The sequence below is a fragment of the Nerophis lumbriciformis genome, linkage group LG22 (assembly GCF_033978685.3).
Source record: "Nerophis lumbriciformis linkage group LG22, RoL_Nlum_v2.1, whole genome shotgun sequence".
Classification (NCBI taxonomy): domain Eukaryota; kingdom Metazoa; phylum Chordata; class Actinopteri; order Syngnathiformes; family Syngnathidae; genus Nerophis; species Nerophis lumbriciformis.
In genome coordinates, this window is record NC_084569.2 from 33,251,121 (window position 1) to 33,277,458 (window position 26,338).

General features: G+C 39.7%; 1 protein-coding gene across 1 annotated transcript in view; it reads left to right on the forward strand.

The window, feature by feature from the left end:
• The first annotated feature begins 2,027 nt into the window (after positions 1-2,027).
• The window catches only part of LOC133615267 (homeobox protein Dlx3b-like), a 46,496-nt gene continuing 22,185 nt past the window's right edge, over positions 2,028-26,338 (forward strand). Inside the window, exon 1 of the mRNA XM_061973741.2 lies at positions 2,028-2,580. Within this exon, the coding sequence (XP_061829725.2) occupies positions 2,256-2,580 (325 nt within the window). The 5' untranslated portion in view covers positions 2,028-2,255. The remainder of the gene's footprint in view (positions 2,581-26,338) is intronic.

Below are 26,338 nucleotides of genomic sequence, written 5' to 3' on the forward strand. Positions count from 1 at the left end.
GTACCAATGATTGTCACACACACACTAGGTGTGGTGAAATTTGTCCTCTGCATTTGACCCATCCCCTTGTTCACCCCCTGGGAGGTGAGGGGAGCAGTGGGCAGCAGCGGCGCCGCGCCCGGGAATAATTTTTGGTGATTTAACCCCCAATTCCAACCCTTGATGCTGAGTGCCAAGCAGGGAAGAATGCTGGTATGAGCTTTTAAACATAACCCGTTAACTGCTGCCAATCAAATGGTGAATAAGATACTCTTTAGGGTTCATATGTTTGTAAATCTGACTGTGATGAAGTCAGTGCCTCACCAGCCATCAACCTCACCGCACGTCACTGGAATGTATAATATAGTTCATATAGCAATACGGTCTCACTGCACAGCAGGCCAGCAGTTAGCCGAGTCATTGCGCAATCCATGTTGAGGCACTGAGTGATGTGCCTCAACCAGAGGTGGGTAGTAACGCGCTACATTTACTCCGTTACATCTACTTGAGTAACTTTTGGGATAAATTGTACTTCTAAGAGTAGTTTTAATGCAACATACTTTTACTTTTACTTGAGTATATTTATAGAGAAGAAACGCTACTTTTACTCCGCTACTTTTATCTACATTCAGCTCGCTACTCGCTACTAATTTTTATCGATCTGTTAATGCACGCTTTGTTTGTTTTGGTCTGTCAGACAGACCTTCATAGTGCCTGCGTTTCAACAAATACAGTCACTGGTGACGTTCACTCCGTTCCACCAATCAGATGCAGTCCCTGGTGACGTTGGACCAATCAAACAGAGCCAGGGGTCACATGACCTGACTTAAACAAGTTGAAAAACTTATTGGGGTGTTACCATTTAGTGGTCAATTGTACGGAATGTGTACTGTACTGTGCAATCTACTAATACAAGTTCCAATCAATCAATCAAAAGTGTGAAGGAAAAAAGACCATTTTTTATTTCAACCGTACACCCCGTCAAAAGCCTAAAGACTGACTGCACAGTTCCTGTCTTCACAATAAAAGTGCCGCTCCATCGCGCCTGCGCTTTCAAAATAAGAGTCTCCGAAAGCCTGCGCAAACAAGCTAGCAAGCTACGGAGTTTGCCGCCAATGTATTTCTTGTAAAGTGTATAAAAACGAATATGGAAGCTGGACATATAAGATGCCAAAAACCAACCACTTTCATGTGGTATTAGACAGAAAGGAGGAACTTTTTTTCTCCTCCATTTGAAAACGTGGACGTTTGTCATCACTGCTGTCTGATTACAATCAATACAAGTCATCAGAATCAGGTAATACACCAACTTATATTCTTGTCTTCATGAAAGAAAGGAATCTATATGTGTTAAACATGCATGTATATTCATTAAAACACTATTAACATGTAAACAAAAACGGCAAAAAAAAAATATATAAATTATATACTGTATATATCAATGTATGTGTATATATATATATATATATATATATATATATATATATATATATATATATGATATGTGTGTGTATGTTACTCATCAGTTACTCAGTGCTTGAGTAGTTTTTTTACAACATACTTTTTACTTTTACTCAAGTAAATATTTGGGTGACTACTCCTTACTTTTACTTGAGTAATAAATCTCTAAAGTAACAGTACTCTTACTTGAGTACAATTTCTGGCTACTCTACCCACCTCTGGCCTCAACTGGCTGCTGATCACTGCACCGTCTCTTCTCAGTATTTGAACGGCAAATGTGAAAATTCAGCGATTTTGAATAAAAATAATTTTAACTGGTGAAGTTAAATGGAAAATAACTTTATAGTATAATCACTGGATACATATAAAAATTTAAATTTTTTTTTTCCTTTTTACATTTTTTCCCCCCCATGACGTCACTGCCCTGCACTAAATGTATAAGAAGTGACCCCCCCATGCCCATCCTTCTACTTTCCTGTGTTGTTGGAAAATGGCCCCCAGGCCACAGTTTGGAAGGCCCTTGCTTTTAAGACTTGAAGGGGGAGGTTGACTGGAGGTTTCTGCGGGAGACGAAGGGAGTCAGACAGGCGACAAGCAGTGCGGGGTAAAGGCTGGGAGTGAGAGGCTGAGCCAATGAGAAGAAGACTTCCACTCCTTCTCTCCTGCCCGGCTTGGTTCACTTCGGCGCGCCCTGTAATTAGGAGCTCCACTTGTGGCTTAGGCGCCGCCACCGTGGACCGCTTTAGGAAGGCCAGCTCCACACTCTCCTTTCTTTTCTCCTCCAAACACTCGCCGGGACGTCGACATCCTCAACAATGAACGGGCAGCCGTCACCTGTGTTCGAGGACAAGAAGCCGAACCTCCGCGCGTCCCCGAGCCTTCCGGAGCCCTCCCCCGCAGACATGGGCTTCTACGGCGGCCACGCCGGGGCGCTCCACGGCTCGCAGGATTTTTACGCGGCGCAGCAGCCCTACTCGGCCCAGCACATGAGCCCGTACTCGTACAGCCACTACAACCTGAACGGGATGGTCCCCGGTGGAGCCTTCTCTTGCGGTAAAAGTGAGTACTCCTACCCGCACTCGGTGTACAGAGAGCCGGGGTGCTTCAGCAGAGAGGCGCCGCCAACACTACCGGACACCGGTGAGTGACTTCTTCCTATTAAGTACTTCGAACACTTTTATCTTTGTATTTGTATTTGTTAGTTTAAACTTTTTACACCAATTCCCACAGAAACATGTTAATATTAATCTCCACGTGTGTTCATAAAACTATTGCTCGCATACAAAAAAATGTTTTTTTTACATTCAAAATTGTGCCTAATAATTTCCTCATTGTTTTATTCATATACACCAGTGGTTCTCAAACTTTTTTTCCCACCAAGTACCACCTTAAGAAAACACCTCGCTCTTCAAGTACCACCCTATTGACCAACATTTAAATCCAGTAGCGCAGTAGGCCCAAGTATTCATTAAACACAAGGTTTTATTTACAGCAGACCTGGGGAAATTAAGGCTACGTGCGGCCCGTTAAGCTTTTCAATCTGGCCCGCCGGACATTCCCAAATATTTTTTTTTTACAAACCCCGTTTCCATATGAGTTGGGAAATTGTGTTAGATGTAAATATAAACGGAATACAATGATTTGCAAATCATTTTCAACCCATATTCAATTGAATGCACTACAAAGACAACATATTTGATGTTCAAACTCATAAACTTTATTTTTTTTTTGCAAATAATAATTAACTTAGAATTTCATGGCTGCAACACGTGCCAAAGTAGTTGGGAAAGGGCATGTTCACCACTGTGTTACATGGCCTTTCCTTTTAACAACACTCAGTTAACGTTTGGGAACTGAGGAGACACATTTTTGAAGCTTCTCAGGTGGAATTGTTTCCCATTCTTGCTTGATGTACAGCTTAAGTTGTTCAACAGTCCGGGGGTCTCCGTTGTGGTATTTTAGGCTTCATAATGCGCCACACATTTTCAATGGGAGACAGGTCTGGACTACAGGCAGGCCAGTCTAGTACCCGCACTTTTACCATGAAGCCGCGTTGATGTAACACGTGGCTTGGCATTGTCTTGCTGAAATAAGCAGGGGCGTCCATGGTAACGTTGCTTGGATGGCAACATATGTTGCTCCAAAACCTGTATGTACCTTTCAGCATTAATGGTGCCTTCACAGATGTGTAAGTTACCCATGTCTTGGGCACTAATACACCCCCATACCATCACAGATGCTGGCTTTTCAACTTTGTGCCTATAACAATCCGGATGGTTCTTTTCCTCTCTGGTCCGGAGGACACAACGTCCACCGTTTCCAAAAACAATTTGAAATGTGGACTCGTCAGACCACAGAACACTTTTCCACTTTGTATCAGTCCATCTTAAATGAGCTCAGGCCCAGCGAAGCCGACGGCGTTTCTGGGTGTTGTTGATAAACAGTTTTCGCCTTGCATAGGAGAGTTTTAACTTGCACTTACAGATGTAGCGACCAACTGTAGTTACTGACAATGGGTTTCTGAAGTGTTCCTGAGCCCATGTGGTGATATCCTTTACACACTGATGTCGCTTGTTGATGCAGTACAGCCTGAGGGATCGAAGGTCACGGGCTTAGCTGCTTACGTGCAGTGATTTCTATAGATTCTCTGAACCCTTTGATGATATTATGGACCGTAGATGGTGAAATCCCTAAATTCCTTGCAATAGCTGGTTGAGAAAGGTTTTTCTTAAACTGTTCAACAATTTGCTCACGCATTTGTTGACAAAGTGGTGACCCTCGCCCCATCCTTGTTTGTGAATGACTGAGCATTTCATGTAATCTACTTTTATACCCAATCATGGCACCCACCTGTTCCCAATTTGCCTGTTCATCTGTGGGATGTTCCAAATAAGTGTTTGATGAGCATTCCTCAACTTTATCAGTATTTATTGCCACCTTTCCCAACTTCTTTGTCACGTGTTGCTGGCATCAAATTCTAAAGTTAATGATTATTTGCAAAAAAAAAAAACGTTTATCAGTTTGAACATCAAATACGTTGTCTTTGTAGCATATTCAACTGAATATGGGTTGAAAATGATTTGCAAATCATTGTATTCCGTTTATATTTACATCTAACACAATTTCCCAACTTATATGGAAACGGGGATTGTAGATGTTTAAGATGGAAAGTGTAGCTGCCATTAGGGATGATATTCGAAACCGATTCTCCCGGTTGTTCGATAAGAAAAGAACTGATTCCATGGACTCAAATCCCTTTTTGAGAACCGGTTCCCGTTATCGAGGCCACTGTAGTAAAGAAAAAGAGTTGGTTCTTTATTCGAATCCCTGGGAACGAATCCCAAATGGGCAATGTTATGCCCATTTGATTGTAGACTCTTACTGACACCTTGTGGCGATATGAAAATACTACACGTCAATAGTTTGGGCACTTCCGGGTTGGCGACGAGAAATAGACAAGTTGTGTTAGCTCTTACAAGCCTTGGAAAAGATAAGTCTGTAAGTAAACTGTTTAACTTGTTTATGTAACTCAATATTAAGGTGGAAAGTGGTTAAATTTGATACTAAGATGTTTATTGAAAAACGATTTTTGTGCACTGTTTCAATGGATGTTTTGAGGACTTAAAATGGCTGCCAGTCGTGTATTTCCACCATCGAAATAGTTTCAACATTCAGAAGTATTTGTTTGATGATAGTACTGTATATTTGTGTGAAGCTAATATTTACATATTGTGTATTAAATTTCAGTATGTTAATTGAATCACATAGCTTATACATTTGTCATTGCAAGACAAAAGTAAAGATAGGAAAAGACAAAGCAAGATCAACAACAATAAAGAGCCTAAATGGATTCATCTGCTTTGGAACTTCATTAGACGTCTTGGATTGTTTGTTAGCTGTCTGCCTGTGTGTGTAGTTAGTATGTTCCAATAGCAGCAGAAGTGCACTTTTTGGAGAGCTGTATTATGTTCAGTTTTGTGCCCAAGGGACTGATTTTATTTAACACTATATTATTATTTATACACCTATAGTGATCACAGAGACAGGTTGTTTTTATGTTACTGTATATATTTGTTTTTCTGAAAAATCCCACTTAATACACTTTGGGTAACAACAGTCAATATTTTTTTTTTTTTTTTTTTTTTAGGGGGGTAACAGTCAATATTTATTTATTTATTTATTTTTTCTTATAAAATAAAAGTGAGCTTTTGTTAAACCAAATATTGTGTTTTTTTCCATATACAACAACCTATCTGGATTCGATAAGAGAATCGATAAGGAATCGGTTCGATAAGAGGATCCGATAATGGGCTCGAACTCGATAATTTCTTATCAAACATCATCCCTAGCTGCCATTATGATGTGCAGTGATGTTTTCTAATGACCGTAAGTCTTGAACTATACCAATTATTTCAATGGTTGGAATCTGCGCTTTTGGATGATATACCAGTTACTATGGTAATCTAATTAGTTACTATGGTCATCTAATTAGTTACTATGGTAATCGACGTCACAGCAGCTCAGACGAGTCACCGAGCAGTTTGGGTGGGAAGCGTTTCCACAGACGCGGAAGGAGATTTTTACAACAAAGTTCTAAAGCTTAGTGATGTATCAGATATATCAGATTGTAGGTGGTTTATTTTGTACCCTTCGCGTTCATATTTCCCTGTTTGTTGCATTTTTGTTGCGTTTCACTTGATTGTAAAATATTCCGATCGAAAGAAAGTGTGACATTCATATTTTGTCAATATTCAGTGTTTTATCGTTGGTAGAAAAATGTAAAATTCCATTACGTTTTTTAAGGCGGTCTGTCACGACGTTTTTAGCATTCAATCAGACATTATTGTGAGGTTTTGTATTAGTGTTCCTAAAAATAGATATACCGGCCCCCAGACACATTTTTTCTCTCTAAATGTGGCCCCCGAGTCAAAATAATTGCCCAGGCCTGATTTAAAGGGTTCGCATGGGTGCTTAAAAACCTTAAAAATGCTTGGATTTTAATGTTGTGTTTTCAAGGTTTGGAAAATGCTTGAATTTTGGGTGAAGTGCTTGTAAATGCTTGGAAATGTTCATCATATGTCTCGGCAGTCTGACTCAATAGGCTCATTATAAAATGGGGGAAAAAAACGTTGCATAGGTTCCTGGCATGTATCACGTTTTTAGAAATATAATGTTACCTTCGCATGTTACCGTGTTAGTATTTGTCAAATATGTTAACAGGAGGTAGTAAAAAAGAAAAAGTAACGCTATATTTAGTTCGACTGTTCTGGCGTTATCTGGGACGTATTCGTTTTACGTCGTCAAATGAAGCTCTCGTCACGTGATTATATTAAGCCTGCACGATGTTAGTAATGTCAAGCATTTCTGCAGTGTTCTTTGCAAAAAGAATGACAATCTAAAAGACGCGAGTTTGTGTGCAAACGTCCGTGCGACATCCTGTTTTGACGTCACGGAATTTTCCATGCCGATTGTCCTCATTAGACCGGGTGCGTACGGGCGCTTAATAACTTTGAAAATGCTTGGATTTTAATGTTGTGTTTTCATTAGAGATGTCCGATAATGGCTTTTTTGCCGATATTCCAATATTGTCCAACTCTTAATTACAGATACGGATATATACAGTCGTGGAATTAACTCATTATTATGCCTAATTTTGTTGTGATGCCCCGCTGGATGCATTAAACAATGTAACAAGGTTTTCCAAAATAAATCAACTCAAGTTATGGAAAAAAAAATGCCAACATGGCACTGCCATATTTATTATTGAAGTCACAAAGTGCATTATTTTTTTTTTTACATGCCTCGAAACAGCAGCTTGGAATTTGGGACATGCTCTCCCTGAGATAATCCTGATACCCACTACAACTATGGGAAATACTATACTTTGACTTTCACAAAGTGCATTATTTAAAAATGTTTTTAAACATGCCTCAAAACAACAGCTACAAAAACATTGAAGGCACACAGCTTCAGTCCAGAGTATACTAGAGGATACTTGCCAACCTTGACACCTCCGAATTCGGGTTGAGGTTGGGGGGGGGTTTGGTGTTAGCGGAGATGTATATTGAAGCGTCCCGGAAGAGTTAGTGCTGCAAGGGATTCTGGGTATTTGTTCTGTTGTGTTACGGTGCGGATGTTCTCCCGAAATGTGTTTGTCATTCTTGTTTGGTGTGGGTTCACAGCGTGGCGCATATTTGTAACAGTGTTAAAATTGTTTATTACGGCCACCCTCAGTGTGACCTGTATGTCTGTTGATCAAGTATGCATTGCATTCACTTGTGTGTTAAAGCCGTAGATATTATGTGATTGGGCCGGCACGCAAAGGCAGTGCCTTTAAGGTTTATTAGTGCTCTGTACCTCTCCCTACGTCCATGTACACAGCGGCATTTTAAAAAGTCATAAATTGTACTTTTTGAAACCAAAATCGATAATTTTGAAACCGATATCGATCATTTCCGGTATTACATTTTAAAGCATTTATCGGCCGAGAATATCGGCAGTCCGATATTATCGGACATCTCTAAATATTACAGTTTTAAATTAACGTGATTGATAACTGCACTTTGATAAACTCACTTGCTGGCATAAATGCTAACATGAAAACAAGAGACAATAAGATATTTCCCCTTTAAGAAACAACATACCCCAATCTAAACTTATATGTACACATTATTGTTTGAGCGGCTAAGAAAATCTTTTTTATTATATTTTATTTATTTATTTATTTTTGTCCTGTCCAGCTTCTCAGGCAAATCAGATAGTTGACATAGATGCCCATATCGGCTGTACACATTTACAAAGGAGAAGTGTGGGATACTTCTCTTGTTGCCTTATTTGTATTTGACTTAATTAAATGGATTTATATTATCATTTGGTGCAGCCGGGCCGGAGCAGGAGGGGATAGAAAGAGAAAAAAAGGAAGACAAAGGGGGAAATTGTGGGGACAAGAGGGTGATAAGACAGAGAGACGACAACAACAACAATAATAGAACAAGATCAGCAAATAGGATATGTACAAATATGATGGTAAAAGTGATAGCAAAGAAGCAGTTAGTGAAATAAATAATAATACAGAAATGACAATGAACATTATTACACTAGAAATGGAGCAATACAAATACCAATAGAAATAGCACCATTGATAATGAATAATAACAATAATGACCTCTATTAAGGTTTTTTACATTCAAAATTGTGCCTAATAACTTCCTCGATGTTTTATTCATATACACCAGTAGTTCTCAAACTTTTTTTCACCAAGCACCACCTCAGAAAACACCTGGCTCGCCAAGTACCACCATATTGACCGACATTAAAATATCAGTAGCGTAGTAGGCCCAAGTATTCATTAAAAACAAGGCAGGGGTTTTATTTAAAGGGGAACATGATCACAATTTCAGAATTGTTGAAACCATTAAAAATCAGTTCCCAGTGGCTTATTATATTTTTCGAAGTTTTTTTCAAAATTTTACCCATCACGCAATATCCCTAAAAAAAGCTTCAAAGTGCCTGATTTTAACCACCCGTCCATTTTCCTGTGACGTCACATAGTGAAGCCAACACAAACAAACATGGCGGAAAGAACAGCAAGCTATAGCGACATTAGCTCGGGTTCAGACTCGGATTTCAGCGGCTTAAGCGATTCAACAGATTACGCATGTATTGAAACGGATGGTTGTAGTGTGGAGGCAGGTAGCGAATACGAAATTGAAGAAGAAACTGAAGCTATTGAGCCATATCGGTTTGAACCGTATGCAAGCGAAACCGACGAAAACGACACGACAGCCAGCGACACGGGAGAAAGCGAGGACGAATTCGGCGATCGCCTTCTAACCAACGATTGGTATGTGTTTGTTTGGCATTAAAGGAAACTAACAACAATGAACTAGGTTTACAGCATATGAAATACATTTGGCAACAACATGCACTTTGAGAGTGCAGACAGCCCAATTTTCATCAGTTAATATATTCTGTAGACATACCCTCATCCGCTCTCTTTTCCTGAAAGCTGATCTGTCCAGTTTTGGAGTTGATGTCAGCAGGCCAGGGAAGCTAGGGTCGATAGGGGGTTGAGCTCGCTCGTCTGCGGGAACAAACTGCCGCCATTGCTTGCCGTGCTACCGAGGTCCTTTGTCCCTGAATTGCTCACACACTCCGGCAGATTCAATGGGGGTCTGGCGGCAGATTTCTTTGACTTTATCGTTGGAAATGCATCTGCTTTGAGTGTCGCAGGATATCCAAACATTCTTGCCATCTCTGTCGTAGCATAGCTTTCGTCGGTAAAGTGTGCGGAACAAACGTCCAATTTCTTGCCACTTTCGCATCTTTGGGCCACTGGTGCAACTTGAATCCGTCCCTGTTCGTGTTGTTACACCCTCCGACAACACACCGACGAGGCATGATGTCTCCAAGGTACGGAAAACAGTCGAAAAAACGGAAAATAACAGAGCTAATTTGACTTGGTGTTTGAGAAAATGGCGGATTGCTTCCCGATGCGACGTCACGTTGTGACGTCATCGCTCCGAGAGTGAATATTAGAAAGGCGTTTAATTCGCCAAAATTCACCCATTTAGAGTTCGGAAATCGGTTAAAAAAATATATGGTCTTTTTTCTGCAACATCAAGGTATATATTGACGCTTACATAGGTCTGGTGATAATGTTCCCCTTTAACAAGTCAATTTAATATTTCTGGCCACTGTAACATTACACACAGTTTGAACAGTAACACTGTGTTTGTATATAGGAAAATAAAACACTGTACTTTAATCAAGTGATTCTTTGGCATAGTTTGAGAATCACTCGTCTAAAATGTCCATTAATACTTTTCCTGCTTATCCCAACAATTAATCGATGAATTCAATGTTTTTTAATGAGAGTTCGTTGTTGTTGGTTTATTAGGATCCCCATTAGCTACTACAATAGCAGCAGCTATTCTTCCTGGGGTCTAAAATTTCAAGAAAATGCTTTTAGAAATGCACAACTCAGGATGTAACGATAAACAGTAAAACTCCTGATAGTTAATATTAATGTTTTAAATGAAAATGATTGACAAAACGTGATTGATAACTGCACTTTCATAAACATACTTAAATGCTAACATGAAAACATGAGACAATAAGATATTTCCCCTTTAAGAAACAATATACCCCAATGTTTTACTAATATAAAGAAATTATTCACTGAGCGGCTAAGATATTCAATTGTGTGCATGGGACCTACATTGTGCTCTCTCAGAACAGAGATCATTCTATACTCAAAAGAAAACCAGGCGCAGGTGTTTTTACGGTGCGTTCAAGGACCGCTGAACACATTAGGACGCCATAATGCCAAGCCAGAAATAATAAATAATATAAATATTTTATTTGTTGTGCACTTTTCATTTAAATGAATATTAAATTGCTACAGTACAAACTAATGTTTAAAACAATAAAAGCTTAGCCTGTCAGAACGAGGACTATGGAGTTTTAGTTTTCCCAAGATGTAAGTGAATTTGGATCGTACATGGCTTGAAGGTGGGTACATGATTTATTTATTACTATCAAAAAGGAACAAACGAAAAGCGCGCACAATGGCGGAGGTAAAAAAAACTTGGCGAATGAAAACAAAACTTGCACAAAGGTAGAAACTGTGAACACGAAATAAAAAACACTTACTGTGGCATGGGACCGTGAACAGGGCTTGATACGCGAGGATAGCAGGGTTAGAAAAGATATGACACCAGGACGAACAACAGAAAATGAAAAGGTTAAATAACACAGACATGATTAACAACAGGTGCGTGACTCAAAACAGGTGTGTGACATGACAGGTGAAAACTAATGGGTTGCTATGGTGACAAACAAGAGTGCATAATGAGTCCAAACGTGGAACAGGTGAAACTAATGGGTAACCATGGAGACAAGACAAGGGAGTGAAAAGCCAGAAACTAAAAAGTCCAATAACTAAACAAAACAAAACTAATGACTAAAACAAAACATGATTACACAGACATGACATAGCCAATAAAAGAGATAAAATACTAGAACTCAGTGAAGCATAAACACAAAACATGCAAAAAATGGCTTTTCTTTGTGTCAGTTTATTTTAGTTATTAAAAAAATATATCAGTGTGTATAAGTACATTTTGAGCACATTCAACAATACCGTGGTAATAACCATGATATGAAATGTTCATATGGTTATATCCTTATGTACAAGATTAAGGCACACATTCATACATAACAAAACCATATTCAAAATAAAACAACCGCTCCACGTTTATTACATACAATCGTTGTGCCAGAATAGGATCACACAACACCCATAAAAACGCAATATTGTTCTCAAAGCAAAAAGTACAAATTATTTGCACGCAATTCAGGTAGACACCACAAATTGACCAAAAATAAAATCAAAGTATTATTCTTGTGTAAATATATAAAGTCTTAATCTTTTACTTGTAACTAATATAAATTAATGAAATTCGGACCACGTGCAGTGCCTGGAACCTTAAATAATACATAATAATTTTTATCAAAATATTTTTTCAACTAATGCACGCATGTTAAAAGTGCATTTTCAATGTTGATGATGTGCATTTATTAGAAAAAAATTTAAATAAATAATATTAAATCCTTCTTGTGTAACTTTTCTCCTTTGTAAAATTTTTATGCAGTTACATTTTAATGTTGAAAAAAAAAAGGCCACGTGCCAACGAAATATAAATTTGGTCCCACTAAAGACCCGTGGGCTGCATTTTGGACGCCACCGAGGTAAGCAAGGTGTACGTCAAGGATGTAAAAAAAAAAAAAAAGATTTTCGAATGAATCGCGATTCCTATTTGTAATTATTCTTAATCAATTAAAAAAAAAAAAAAAGTTTTTATTTTTATTTTTTTTACTATTCTTTCTTTTTAGTTTTATTTGTTTATCTATTTCATGGAGTAATGTAGAAATCTCAGAACTGGCACCCAATGTCATTAAAAAAGTATTGATTTTGAATCGAGAATCGATTCTGAATTGAATCGTTAACCCCAACAGTTGAATTGAATCCTGCAGTGGCCAAATATTCACGGCCCTAGTATACGTTCAGAACTTGTACTGGGATAAAAAGATACAAATAAATCGGAAATTAATTTTTTGTATTTAAAGATTAATTTAGCTCGGAGATGCTATTGGGGTGAAGCAACATGGGTAGTAAATGTATCTGAAGTAAACAAGCTACAGCAAAACTTGAGTTACATAAATCACATTTCCGATAAATAGCTGACAAAAAGGAGAGGACTGAAAGTGGTGCCTTGAGGAACGCCTCATTCAATAAATCACAAAGTAGGCCCCAGTGTTCTACTGTACTGCTTGCTAGGTTAAAATGTCAATGCAAAGATCTACTACTGTATTGACTGTGGTCCAAGTTCCTCAAGACCAGTGTTTTTCAACCACACTAGTGTCTGGTGTGCCGTTGGAGATGATCTAATTTCACCTATTTGGGTTAAAAATATTTTTTGCAAACCAGTAATTATAGTCTGCAAATGATGTGTTGTTGTTGAGTGTCGGTGCTGTCCAGTGCTCGACAGAGTAACCGTGTAATACTCTTCCATATCAGTAGGTGGCAGCCGGTAGCTAATTGTTTTGTAAATGTCGGAAACAACGGGAGGCAGTGTGCAGGTAAAAAGGTGTCTAAAGCTTAAACCAAACAAACAAAAAGTGAGTGCCCCTAAGAAAAGTAATTGAAGCTTATGGAAGGCTATGCAGAACGATACTAAAACTGAACTGGCTACAAAGTAAACAAAAACAGAATGCTGGACGACAGCAAAGACTTACTGTGGAGCAAAGACGACGTCCGCAATGTACATCAGAACTTGACATGACAATCAACAATGTCCCCACAAAGAAGGATAAAAACAACTGAAATATTCTTGATTGCTAAAACAAAGTAGATGCGGGAAATATCGCTCAAAGGAAGACATGAAACTGCGACAGGAAAATACCAAAAAAAGAGAAAAAGCCACCAAAATAGGAACGCAAGACAAGAACTAAAACACTACACACAGGAAAATACTAAAAAACTCCAAATAAGTCAGGGGGTGATGTGACAGGTGGTGACAGTACACCTACTTTGAGACAAGAGCTATATTGATGCATGCTTGGTTATGGTTTAAAGTCATATCTAACAATTGCAACGAGTTTTTATTGTCAACTGAGTTTCGTTTTTTAATGATTTCTGCTGGTGGTGGGCCTCCGCATTTTTTCATTGCAAAAAATGTGCCTTGGCTCAAAAAAGGTTGAAAAACACTGCTCTATACAACAGGAGCTTGTGTTTTTAGGAATTTGCTGCAAAAATGTTTGCCTACCAAGTTTTGAACTGAACTCAGAGGCTCGTATATGTCATTCCCAGGCCGCCGATTGAAAGGCGAAGACTTACAGACAGGTAAACTCCTAAATATACAAAACAAATGGTACAAAAATAGACCTTCCGGAGGATAATGCACTGTCCCCTTCCAAGTACAATGATGTAGTTTTTCCATAGAGTACACATCACATGGCGTTAAAATATTTACAGGCTTTGTTTAATCAGTTAGCATCGTGCATGATTAACACACACCTGATGGCCAATAGCTTCACCATGAACATGCATTGTCTTTGTAACGGTACACAAACATTTCGGTTTCGGTACGTACCTCAGTTTAGAGGTCACGGTTCAGTTCATTTTTGGTACAGTAAGAAAACAACAAAATATACATTTTTGGGTTATTTGTTTACCAAATTTGCAAAATCTCCCACCAAAAATATTTTTCTTGGTGGAATATTTGATGTGAAGTAATCAGAACCTTGGATAGGTCAATAATTCATAATAACAGCCTTGTTTTATTAGTCAACATTACAACTTTTTCTAAATTACATTTAACCTTTAAGCTTTTTTATTTCACTTTTGTTATGTTTTTGTTTATTTTAATAGTATTTTTAGAATGTGCTGCGGGCCTTTAAAACATTAGCTGTGGGCACACTTTTGACACCCCTGCTATAGATAATAAAAAATTAAATCTGATAAATCTATGGATAAAAAGCAGAGCCTGGCGACGCATGCGCGTTTATCATAACTCTCTCTCTCTCTCTGTCTCTGCCCCTCCCTCACCAATGCTGCTGCTGCGCGCACAATTTGTTTTGTTTTTAACCCCTTCTTAACCCTGAACGTACATTGAAAATACACGCAACCCTAACTCAAAATGCCGGACATTTGAGGCATTTAAGAAACTCCGCCCTGACAGCTCCGCAAAAGAGGACATGTCCGGAAAAAAGAGGACGTACGGTCAGTCTATCTTAGCCCGTTAGCTGCTAGCATGCCGTGTGTTGTGCCTCAGTGTGCATTGTTTACACAACGTGTGTTACGTTACTTAATATGTCCGTGTGGAAACTCGTTCGGTACACCTCCGAACCGAACCGGAACCCCCGTACCGAAACGGTTCAATACAAATACACGTACCGTTACACCCCTAGCATTTACTAAATAGTTTGTGTCACTGTGCATTAACACACATGTTGCGGTGCTCTCCAAGGTTTCTCATAGTCATTCACATCGACGTCCCACTGGGGTGAGTTTTTCCTTGCCCTTATGTGGGCTCTGTACCGAGGATGTCGTTGTGGCTTGTGCAGCCCTTTGAGACACTTGTGATTTAGGGCTATATAAATAAACATTGATTGATTGATTGATCATGACATACAACAGAAGTAGTCAATCTTAACACAAACAAACACAAAGTTTGATGTCAGTGAACCCGCGTCTGAGTACACGCCGCAGTGATGTCACACGCTGGCAGCCGTGTGGAGGAATATTAGTTGGGCTCAGGCAGGATCAGGTCCTCCACTTCAAAGCACTTTTTCAAACCAGAATGAAAGGAAAGTCACGACTCGGGCCGCCATGTCTGCCACGTCTGTGGGTGAAAAGGAAAATGACGCGTGTGAAGACTAGGAGTGCATTTAAGCTCCTTTCTGACAAGGTGTTGTACTGAAGCCACTACAGCAGTCATAGTAAACCTCAACCAGTACTAGAACACACTCTTGGGCAGGGGTCGGCAACCTTTACCACTCAAAGAGCCATTTTGACCAGTTTCACAAATTAAAGAAAACAATGGGAGCCACAAAAATCTTTTGATATATAAAATGAAATAACACTACATACATAGTTTTATTTTTGCTTTGCGCAATGTATAAACCAAGGGTCTCAGACACGCGGCCCACACCTTAAAATGAAAATTAAATGTTAGTGCGGCCCACGAGTTTTAAATGAATGGCGCTTGACATCATCATACTTGTCAACCCTCTTGATTTTTCCGGCAGACTATGAATATCGGTGCATCTTTTCTCTCGAACGTGGCATTTAGCGCCCATTACATCTAGCGTGCCGGCCCTGCCACACGTTGTTTAAGGTTTCTGTTTGCTCACGTAAGTGAAAGTAATTCATACCTGCTCAACAACCACACAGGTTACACTGACGGTGGTGGTATAAAATTTTTTAACACTCTTACTAATAATGCGCCACACTGTGAACCCACACCAAACAAGAATGACAAACACATTTCGGGAGAACATCTGCACCGTAACACAACATAAACACAACAGAACAAATACCCAGAATCCCATGCAGCCCTAACTCTTCCGGGCTACATTATACCGCTACCAAACCCCGCCCACCTCATCCGATGCACGGAGGGGGGGGGGGTGTTGATGTGTGAGGGATTAGGGTTGGGGTGGGGGCGGGGTTTGGTGGTAGCAGGGGTGTATAATGTAGCCCGGAAGAGTCAGGGCTGCATGGGATTCTGGGTATTTGTTCTGTTGTGTTAAGGTGCAGATGTTCTCCCGAAATGTGTTTGTCATTCTTGTTTGGTTTTGGTTCAAAGTGTGGCGCATTATTAGTAAGAGTGTTAAAGTTGTTTTGTATGGCCACCGTCAGTGTAACCTGTGTGGCTGTTGAACAAGTATGCCTTGCTGTCACTTACGTGTTCAAGTAGAAGATGCATACGACAAAAGACTGGGCTGACATGATTTTTGTACAGATTGTAGAGGACGCCAAATGCTGTACCATCATAGCACGCCCTTATTAATATTGTTAGGGTGAAAGTCGGAGAATATTAATCCCGGGAATTTTCTGAGAGAGGCGCTGAAATCCGGAAGTCTCCCGGGAAAATCGAGAAGGTCGGCAAGTATGCAGCTGAGCCGCATCAGAGTGTTCAAAGAGCCGCATGCGGCTCCGGAGCTGCGGGTTGCCGACCCCTGCTCTTGGGGATCACACAACACATTTTTCAAGAACCTTAAAGAACGTTTTATGGAAGTCTGGAAAAAGGTGCAGATAGAGGGACTTATCTTCAATGAGAACTCTATGACATCTGTATGATTTACCCCAACTCCAATTTTTAAACATTCATTTTCGGGTAAAAATATCTGTTCCGCGTTTTTTTGTCTTCATTTTTTTAAATGAAATATCAATAAATATACGATGTAAACAAAATGTATTTTACGCCCGCCTCAGCCGCAGGGACTCGCTGTTTCTCTTACCTAAAGGACGGGGAGTCGATCAGAAGCACCGAAACAAGCTAGAGCAGGCCTGGGCAATTATTTTGACTTGGGGGCCAAATTTTGAGAAAAAATTGAGTCTGGTGGGCCGGTATATCTGATTTTTAGGACCACTAATACAAAACCTCACAAAAATGTCTGATTGAAAGCTAAAAACATTATGACAGATAGCATTAAAAAACGGAATGGAGTTTTAAGTTTTTTTTACTGAATGAGACACCCAGAATGTACATGAAAATAAAGAATGTGTCAGGACTTGGACTATGGCGTGGTTTGTTCTCCCGTGGTGCAAATGAACATTTGGACCAGACATGACGTGAAGGTGAAGACATATTTAATTTTAACACTCAAAAAAAGAAACAAACAACAAACAAAAGGCGCTCACAGTGGAGGTACAAAACTTGGCTATAAACGCAAAACTTGCACAAAGGCAGAAACTATGAACAATGAAACAAAAACACTAACTGTGGCATTAATAAACAAAAACTTACTTGGACATGGCATGAAGTGCGCAGAGGTAAACAGAGTGTGACAGGGGTATGAATCCGGGATTTCGCCAGAACGACGAACTGAAAACAATGAACTTAAATACTACCGACATGATTAACGAAAACAGGTGCGTGACTCAAAACGTGAAACAGGTGCGTGACGTGACAGGTGAAAACTAATGGGGTGCTATGGTGACAAAACAAAACAAAAGTGCACAAAAAGTCCAAAAACAAAACCGAACATGACTAAAACAAAACATGATCACACAGACATGACAGAATGTGGGATGTACAATATTAACTATGAAGGATAAAACACTGAATATTGACAACATATGAACGTCACACCCCCTCTCCATCGACATTTTTTTAGAATCAAGCGAAACACAACAAAAATGCAACAAACACAGTGAAATAAATATACAATCTGATATAACTGATATATCACTCAGCTTCAATCAATCAATCAATCAATCAATCAATCAGTCAATTCCTTTATTGTCATTGTCATAATAACACTTAAGTCATACATGTCAACGAGATTTTGTTTGAGCTTTGTCCAGCGGCATAGAAACTGCATTGATGTGCAGGTTGACAATAGTTTACATTTTAGCATTGTCAGGAAGATCGCGATAAGAGGGACGTGGGGGTGGGAACAGTCAGATGTCTGATGGGTGTTACATTAATGTTGCAGCAATGCAATGTCCAGAGCACAATTATTGAGGTGGTGAAGAGTGAGGTAATAAGATGGTCCGGGGCAGCAAAGGGGCAGGCTGTTCATTTAGCAGTCTCACAGCCTGGGGATACAGACTGTGAGACATTCTGGTGGTCCTGGCGCGAATCGATCTATACCTCCTTCCAGAGGGTAGCAGGTTGAAGAGGCCATGTGCTGGGTGGTATCTGTCCTTCAGGATGTTGCGTACTCGGTTTAGGCAGCGAGTTGTGTACATGGCACTCATCTCTGGGAGTATCGTCCTTGTAATTTTCCCCGCCGCTTTAACCACTCGCTTAGAACTTTGTTGTAAAAATCTCCTTCCGCATCTGTCCCTGACACCCGCATTTCAGGCTGGCCGCTCTGGAAACGCTCCCCACCCACAATGCTTGGTGCTTCGTCTGAGCTGCTGTGACTTAGATGACCATAGTAACTAATTAGATGACCATAGTAACTAATAAGATTACCGTACCATAGTAACTAGTACATCATGCAAAAGCGCAGATTCCAACCATTGAAATACTTAGTATAGTTCAAGACTTACGGTCATTTGAAAACATCCCTGCACATCATAATGGCAGCTACAGTTTCCATCTTAAAGATCCCCCAAAAAGTTTTGGGAATGTCCGGCGGGCTATATTGAAAAGCTTAACGGGCCGAATGCGGCCCCGGGCCTTAATTTGCCCAGGTCTGAGCTAGAGCCTATTTGTCAAAGTCAAGGCCCGCGGGCCAGAATTATCTATGGCCCCCGGGATGATATTTGATTAGTATTAGAACCGGCCCGCAGGCCACAGCCGCCTGCTGCTGTTTTGCACGCACCAATACACCATCAGTGTTGGCGCTAGGAATTTTCCAAATGGGGCCCCAGGGACCCCATCAAGTCATAAAAATGGGGTCCCAAAGTACATTTTTGGGGTCCCACTTTTTGGTAACCGTTTTGAAAACAAACTGTCCTGTTATATCTCACATTCTATATTGTGTTTTGGAAAAAGGTTGTCATAAACGTTAAAAATAATAAAAAATAATAATAAACTAATACAAAGAAAAACACATTTTTATGCATATGTAAATGTATTGAGTTATAAACATTCATTCACTTTCTTTTTTCCTGCATGGATCTAAACTTTACCGCTGCTGGTATTTTTTGAAAATATTTTTATTGGAATATTTTCACAATGTGTTTGTTCTATTTTTGGCCAAAGTACCATATTTTTCGGAGTATAAGTCGCACCGGAGTATAAGTCGCACCTGCCGAAAATGCATAATAAAGAAGGAAAAAAACATGTATAAGTCGCACTGGAGCCCGGCCAAAAAATGAAAAAAACTGCGACTTATAGTCCGAAAAATACGGTCAGACAAATAAAGCAATCTGAAGTTGTCTTTATTTTTTAATTTGAACCTCTAAAGGCCTTAGTGGCCACATGCGTGGACAGCACCTTTTAGCTCTTATTTCCAAAATTGTGTACACTACTGAATTGGGGTCTTTTGCCGACTTGTGGACACTTGTACTGCCATCTGGTGGTGTCAGAAGAGTATAACATACAATGGAATTAGGGGAAAAAAAGTGTAAAAATAAAAATGAGCATGTCACTACATATGAAGTACACGTTTGTGTACTTATGGACTAAGTACATCATATAAAAATATGATTTTTAGTTTTTATTCTAATTCAGGTCCAATAAGCCCAAATAGCACAGAGAAATAAAAAAAATCATGTAAACAAACAGCTTGGACCTTAAGAGGTTAATGCCATGATTTTAATAGTCCGGCCTGCGTGTGCACAGATTTTCCTTTTTACCGCCCCTGAGCTAAAATGAGTTTGACACCCCTGAGTGTTGGCTCCTTTTTAAATGTTCTTGTAATCAGACAATATTTTCCGTACGTTAGACGGAATTTTTACCTGACATGTTTCGACTGTCAACTGTCGTCTTCTTCAGACCTGACCACTGTGACGTGTCGCCTATCAGCTCTTCTTATAGGCGTGGCCAATCAGGTAGACTTGATAGGTCTGCCTTTTGAAGAAGACTGCAGATGACAGTCGAAACATATCAGGTAAAAATTCCACGTAATACACCGAAAATATTGTCTGATTACAATCCGAACACTGTTCGTTCCGAACCGGTTGCAGTTCGAGAGCAGTGAATCTCATACTGTCCTCAAACCAGTGGTACGCCAAATATGTCTGTAATTGTGTACTGTATATGGATATCATTGTTGATGATGTTAGTGTGTTGTGTTTAAAGGGGAACATTATCACCAGACCTATGTAAGCGTCAATATATACCTTGATGTTGCAGAAAAAAGACCATATATTTTTTTAACCCATTTCCGAACTCTAAATGGGTGAATTTTGGCGAATTAAACGCCTTTCTAATATTTGCTCTCGGAGCATCGGGAAGCAATCCGCCATTTTCTCAAACACCGAGTCAAATCAGCTCTGTTATTTTCCGTTTTTTCGACTGTTTTCCGTACCTTGGAGACATCATGCCTCGTCGGTGTGTTGTCGGAGGGTGTAACAACACGAACAGGGACGGATTCAAGTTGCACCAGTGGCCCAAAGATGCGAAAGTGGCAAGAAATTGGACGTTTGTTCCGCACACTTTACCGACGAAAGCTATGCTACGACAGAGATGGCAAGAATGTGTGGATATCCTGCGACAGTCAAAGCAGATGCATTTCCAACGATAAAGTCAAAGAAATCTGTCGCCAGACCCCCATTGAATCTGCCGGAGTGTGTGAGCAATTCAGTGACAAAGGACATCGGTTGCACGGCAAGCAATGGCGGCAGTTTGTTCCCGCAGACGAGCGAGCTAAACCCCCTGGATGTCTTGGCTCACACCGTCCCTTATACCACCGAAGATGATCAAGAGAAGAATATCGACCCTAGCTTCCCTGGCCTGCTGACATCAACTCCAAAACTGGACAGATCAGCTTTCAGGAAAAGAGCGCGGATGAGGGTATGTCTACAGAATATATTAATTGATGAAAATTGGGCTGTCTGCACTCTCAAAGTGCATGTTGTTGCCAAATATATTTCATATGCTGTAAACCTAGTTCATAGTTGTTAGTTTCCTTTAATGCCAAACAAACATACCAGTCGTTGGTTAGAAGGTGATCGCCGAATTCGTCCTCGCTTTCTCCCGTGTCGCTGGCTGTCGTGTCGTTTTCGTCGGTTTCGCTTGCATACGGTTCAAACCGATATGGCTCAATAGCTTCAGTTTCTTCTTCAATTTCGTTTTCGCTACCTGCCTCCACACTACAACCATCCGTTTCAATACATTCGTAATCTGTTGAATCGCTTAAGCCGCTGAAATCCGAGTCTGAATCCGAGCTAATGTCGCTATAGCTTGCTGTTCTTTCCGCCATGTTTGTGTTGGCTTCACTATGTGACGTCACAGGAAAATGGAGGGGTGGTTAAAATCAGGCACTTTGAAGCTTTTTTTAGGGATATGGAGTAGGGATACCTACTCAGTGGCCTAGTGGTTAGAGTGTCCGCCCTGAGATCGGTAGGTTGTGAGTTCAAACCCCGGCCGAGTCATACCAAAGACTATAAAAATGGGACCCATTACCTCCCTGCTTGGCACTCAGCATCAAGGGTTGGAATTGGGGGTTAAATCACCAAAAATGATTCCCGGGCGCGGCGCCGCTGCTGCCCACTGCTCCCCTCACCTCCCAGGGGGTGATCAAGGGGATGGGTCAAATGCAGAGGACAAATTTCACCACACCTAGTGTGTGTGTGACAATCATTGGTACTTTAAATATTGCGTGATGGGTAAAATTTTGAAAAAAACTTCGAAAAATAAAATAAGCCACTGGGAACTGATTTTTAATGGTTTTAACCATTCTGAAATTGTGATAATGTTCCCCTTTGATGTTACAGTGGCCAAAACTATCAAATATACCTGTTAAACAAAACCTCAGCCTTGTTTTTAATGAATACTTGAGCCTACTACACTATTGTATTTTAATGTCGGTCATTATGGTGGTACTTGGAGAGCTGAGCTTGTTGAAAAATGTTTGACAACCAGTCATCTAGAGGAGAAGGTACGTTTTTGAACAGAGGTCACAACAACAGGAGTATATTACCCGAGAGGGCGTGGCTACAGGGTAGAGTTGCCAAATGGGAAACATTCTCCGAGTTCTTTGCATGCAGGTTACATTACATTTCAATGGTAATGATGTTGGTACATTATCTACTAAAAAAAAAAGTGTGGTTTATTACATAGGATATATACGTGTCATAACTAGAGAGGTTGGTAGATGAAAATAAATCTAAAGGTAAAATTTAATGTAGAACTGCACCCAATTTCAGGAAATGTAGTCTTGATTTTTCAAAATGTTCTTTCACTCCCACCCCTGGGTTTACAGTGACGAGGTTATATTTAATTGGCATATTCGGCCATGACACATGCGCTGTTGTAGAGAAGAGTACAGAGACAAAAAAGTTTCCATATGAGTTGGGAAATTGTGTTAGATGTAAATATAAACGGAATACAATGATTTGCAAATCCTCTTCAACCCATATTCAATTGAATGCACTACAAAGACAAGATATTTGATGTTCAAACTCATAAACTTTATTTTTTTTTTTGCAAATAATAATTAACTTAGAATTTCATGGCTGCAACACGTGCCAAAGTAGTTGGGAAAGGGCATGTTCACCACTGTGTTACATGGCCTTTCCTTTTAACAACACTCAGTAAACGTTTGGGAACTGAGGAGACACATTTTTGAAGCTTCTCAGGTGGATTTCTTTCCCATTCTTGCTTGATGTACAGCTTAAGTTGTTCAACAGTCCGGGGGTCTCCGTTGTGGTATTTTAGGTTTCATAATGCGCCACACATTTTCAATGGGAGACAGGTCTGGACTACAGGCAGGCCAGTCTAGTACCCGCACTCTTTTACTATGAAGCCACGTTGATGTAACACGTGGCTTGGCATTGTCTTGCTGAAATAAGCAGGGGCGTCCATGGTAACGTTGCTTGGATGGAAACATGTGTTGCTCCAACACCTGTATGTACCTTTCAGCATTAATGGCCCCTTCACAGATGTGTAAGTTACCCATGTCTTGGGCACTAATACACCCCCATACCATCACAGATGCTGGCTTTTCAACTTTGCGCCTATAACAATCCGGATGGTTCTTTTCTTCTTTGGTCCGGAGGACACGACGTCCACAGTTTCCAAAAACAATTTGAAATGTGGACTCGTCAGACCACAGAACACTTTTTCACTTTGTATCAGTCCATCTTAGATGAGCTCAGGCCTAGCGAAGCCGACAGCGTTTCTGGGTGTTGTTGATAAACGGTTTTTGCCTTGCATAGGAGAGTTTTAACTTGCACTTACGGATGTAGCGACCAACTGTAGTTACTGACAGTGGGTTTCTGAAGTGTTCCTGAGCCCATGTGGTGATATCCTTTAGACACTGATGTCGCTTGTTGATGCAGTACAGCCCGAGGGATCGAAGGTCACGGGCTTAGCTGCTTACGTGCAGTGATTTCTCCAGATTCTCTGAACCCTTTGATGATATTACGGACCGTAGATGATGAAATCCCTAAATTCTTTGCAATAGCTGGTTGAGAAAGGTTTTTCTTAAACTGTTCAACAATTTGCTCAAGCATTTGTTGACAAAGTGGTGACCCTCGCCCCATCCTTGTTTGTGAATGACTGAGCATTTCATGGAATCTACTTTTATACCCAATCATGGCACCCACCTGTTCCCAATTTGCCTGTTCACCTGTGGGATGTTCCAAATAAGTGTTTGATGAGCATTCCTCAACTTTATCAGTATTTATTGCCACCTTTCCCAACTTCTTTGTCACGTGTTGCTGGCATCAAATTCTAAAGTTAATGATTATTTGCAAAAAAAAAAAAAAAGTTTATCAGTTTGAACATCAAATATGTTGTCTTTGTAGCATATTCAACTGAATATGGGTTGAAAATGATTTGCAAATCATTGCATTCCGTTTATATTTACATCTAACACAATTTCCCAACTCATATGGAAACGGGGTTTGTAGACTGTCGAAGCTAACGCATGCGATTAATTACATTAAATGATTGCATTAATTATGTGTAAACACAGATTAATCAGGCAATTAGTTTTGAGCGCACTTGCTCCGTTAACCTGTAGGGCTACACGGTCAACAAGTCAATGCATATACGTCAGTGGAAAGATGAGTGGGGAGACTGGTAAACGTCACTTCAAAATACACCCGACTGGTCTTTAGATAAAACTTGTTGGAGCAAATAATTGTGGTGCATTCAAGTACAACACTGAAAAAGGTTCCTGACAATAAAATTGCATTTGTGTCCAAATATTGGGGTCTTTTCAAAAGATAATTTCAATCAATCAATCAACCAAAGTTTACTTATATAGCCCTAAATAACGAGTGTCTCAAAGGGCTGCTCAAGCAACTTTAAACTAGGCAAGCAAGTAATCAACTGTGATTATCACAGTTAATCAACATTTGGAAAGTGTGATCATTTTATACATATTTTCATGTTCAAAACTTTCAAATAACACAAAAACAAGATGTTAGCTTTGTCACTTTAAAAAAAAAAAAAAAAAAAAAAAAAAAATACAATCTAGAAGGGTCTGATTGTTTGCTACAAATAGGGACAATGTTACTAAGTTGGCAACACTGATGATCCCTTCTGCTATGTCTTCTTATTCTCTGGCAGACTTGGTGTGCAAAGGTATGTTTATGAGTAATGCGACCAGATAGCATCAAATTTATATGTGATGGTCTGACACAAATAAATAAATAAAAATATGCAAAACACTCGGTATCAAGAGACCAACTTCCTGAAATCATAATGGCACTCGCCATCGGCTTTTTCTCCATGGACAAGAAAGTAGATTGTGGACTAAACACAAACACATTACAATCTCTTTTCACTTTTGTTAACAGTTAATTACAGACCTCTTGGCAGAGGTGTACTCGGTCAGTTACATTTTAGTGTCTGTGTTGCTATGGTAATTGTTCAGTCTCAATAAACACATGTCCATGTAACTAAATGACAGGCATTTATAAGATAAACATAACCGATTTTTAGGAAAACCGCAGACAGTTAAAACCGCAGGCAATTAAATGTCGGACACAAGCGAACAAAAGACTAGTGCGACAAACTTAGCCTAGCTGGAAAGCTAACACTTAGATGTTCCAATGGTATAAGCATCATTCTTCTTACGCTAAAATGCGATGATACAGTATCTACATTTTCATATCTATAGTAAACACATTTATTTTGATACCAATGTAGACCTGCAATGCAGAGAGTAGAGTCTATTACAATTTATTTTGGATTTTTCTAACAATATGGCCCAGGGTTAACCACTTTAACTCACCACGTCCTTCTCCACAAGGCTCAAAAACATCGTCCTTCAGCGGTTTTTGAGCTGGTAAGTCATCTCTGTGTGAATTACTTGAAGAAACGCAAACTCGACAGACTGGTGCACTGTTTTTCTGACATTCCAGTCGGGAGCGCTGCAAATGGCTCCGGGGGACTTTGGCCCTCAGCCACGCAGTACATCAGGTGTCACGACATGTCAGTCAGCCTCGGTCTTTGAATCATCCACCAACGCAGGCTTCTTATCACGCAAGGCTTGTAGCAACGCCCCCAGACAAATAGGTAAACATATATATATATATATATATATATATATATATATATATATATATATATATATATATATATATATATATATATATATATATATGTATAATGTATGTATGTGTGTATGTGTGTGTGTGTGTATATATATATATATATATATATATATATATATATATGTATATATATGTATGTGTGTATATGTATGTATGTATGTATGTATATGTATGTATATATGCATGAGGAATTAGAGCCGTACATTTGGTGTTTTGTGCACGCTACAAACCGGGAGCTATCTATCAGAGCTAGCGCAGGGGATGATCAAACAAAATAGAAGTTATCGTCATGGACCCACTAGCTGCAGAAGCTAGCTCTACAATCAGCTAAACAGACTCAATAACTCCACGGTGACGTTTTGGTGAATTTACAGAGAAATGTGTGAAACTGAAACAATACAAAAAGTTTGCCTTTGTAAGTTTATAATACTAACACAGACACTTGTGAACATTTTAGCCAATGCTAGCAACGCTAGCTTG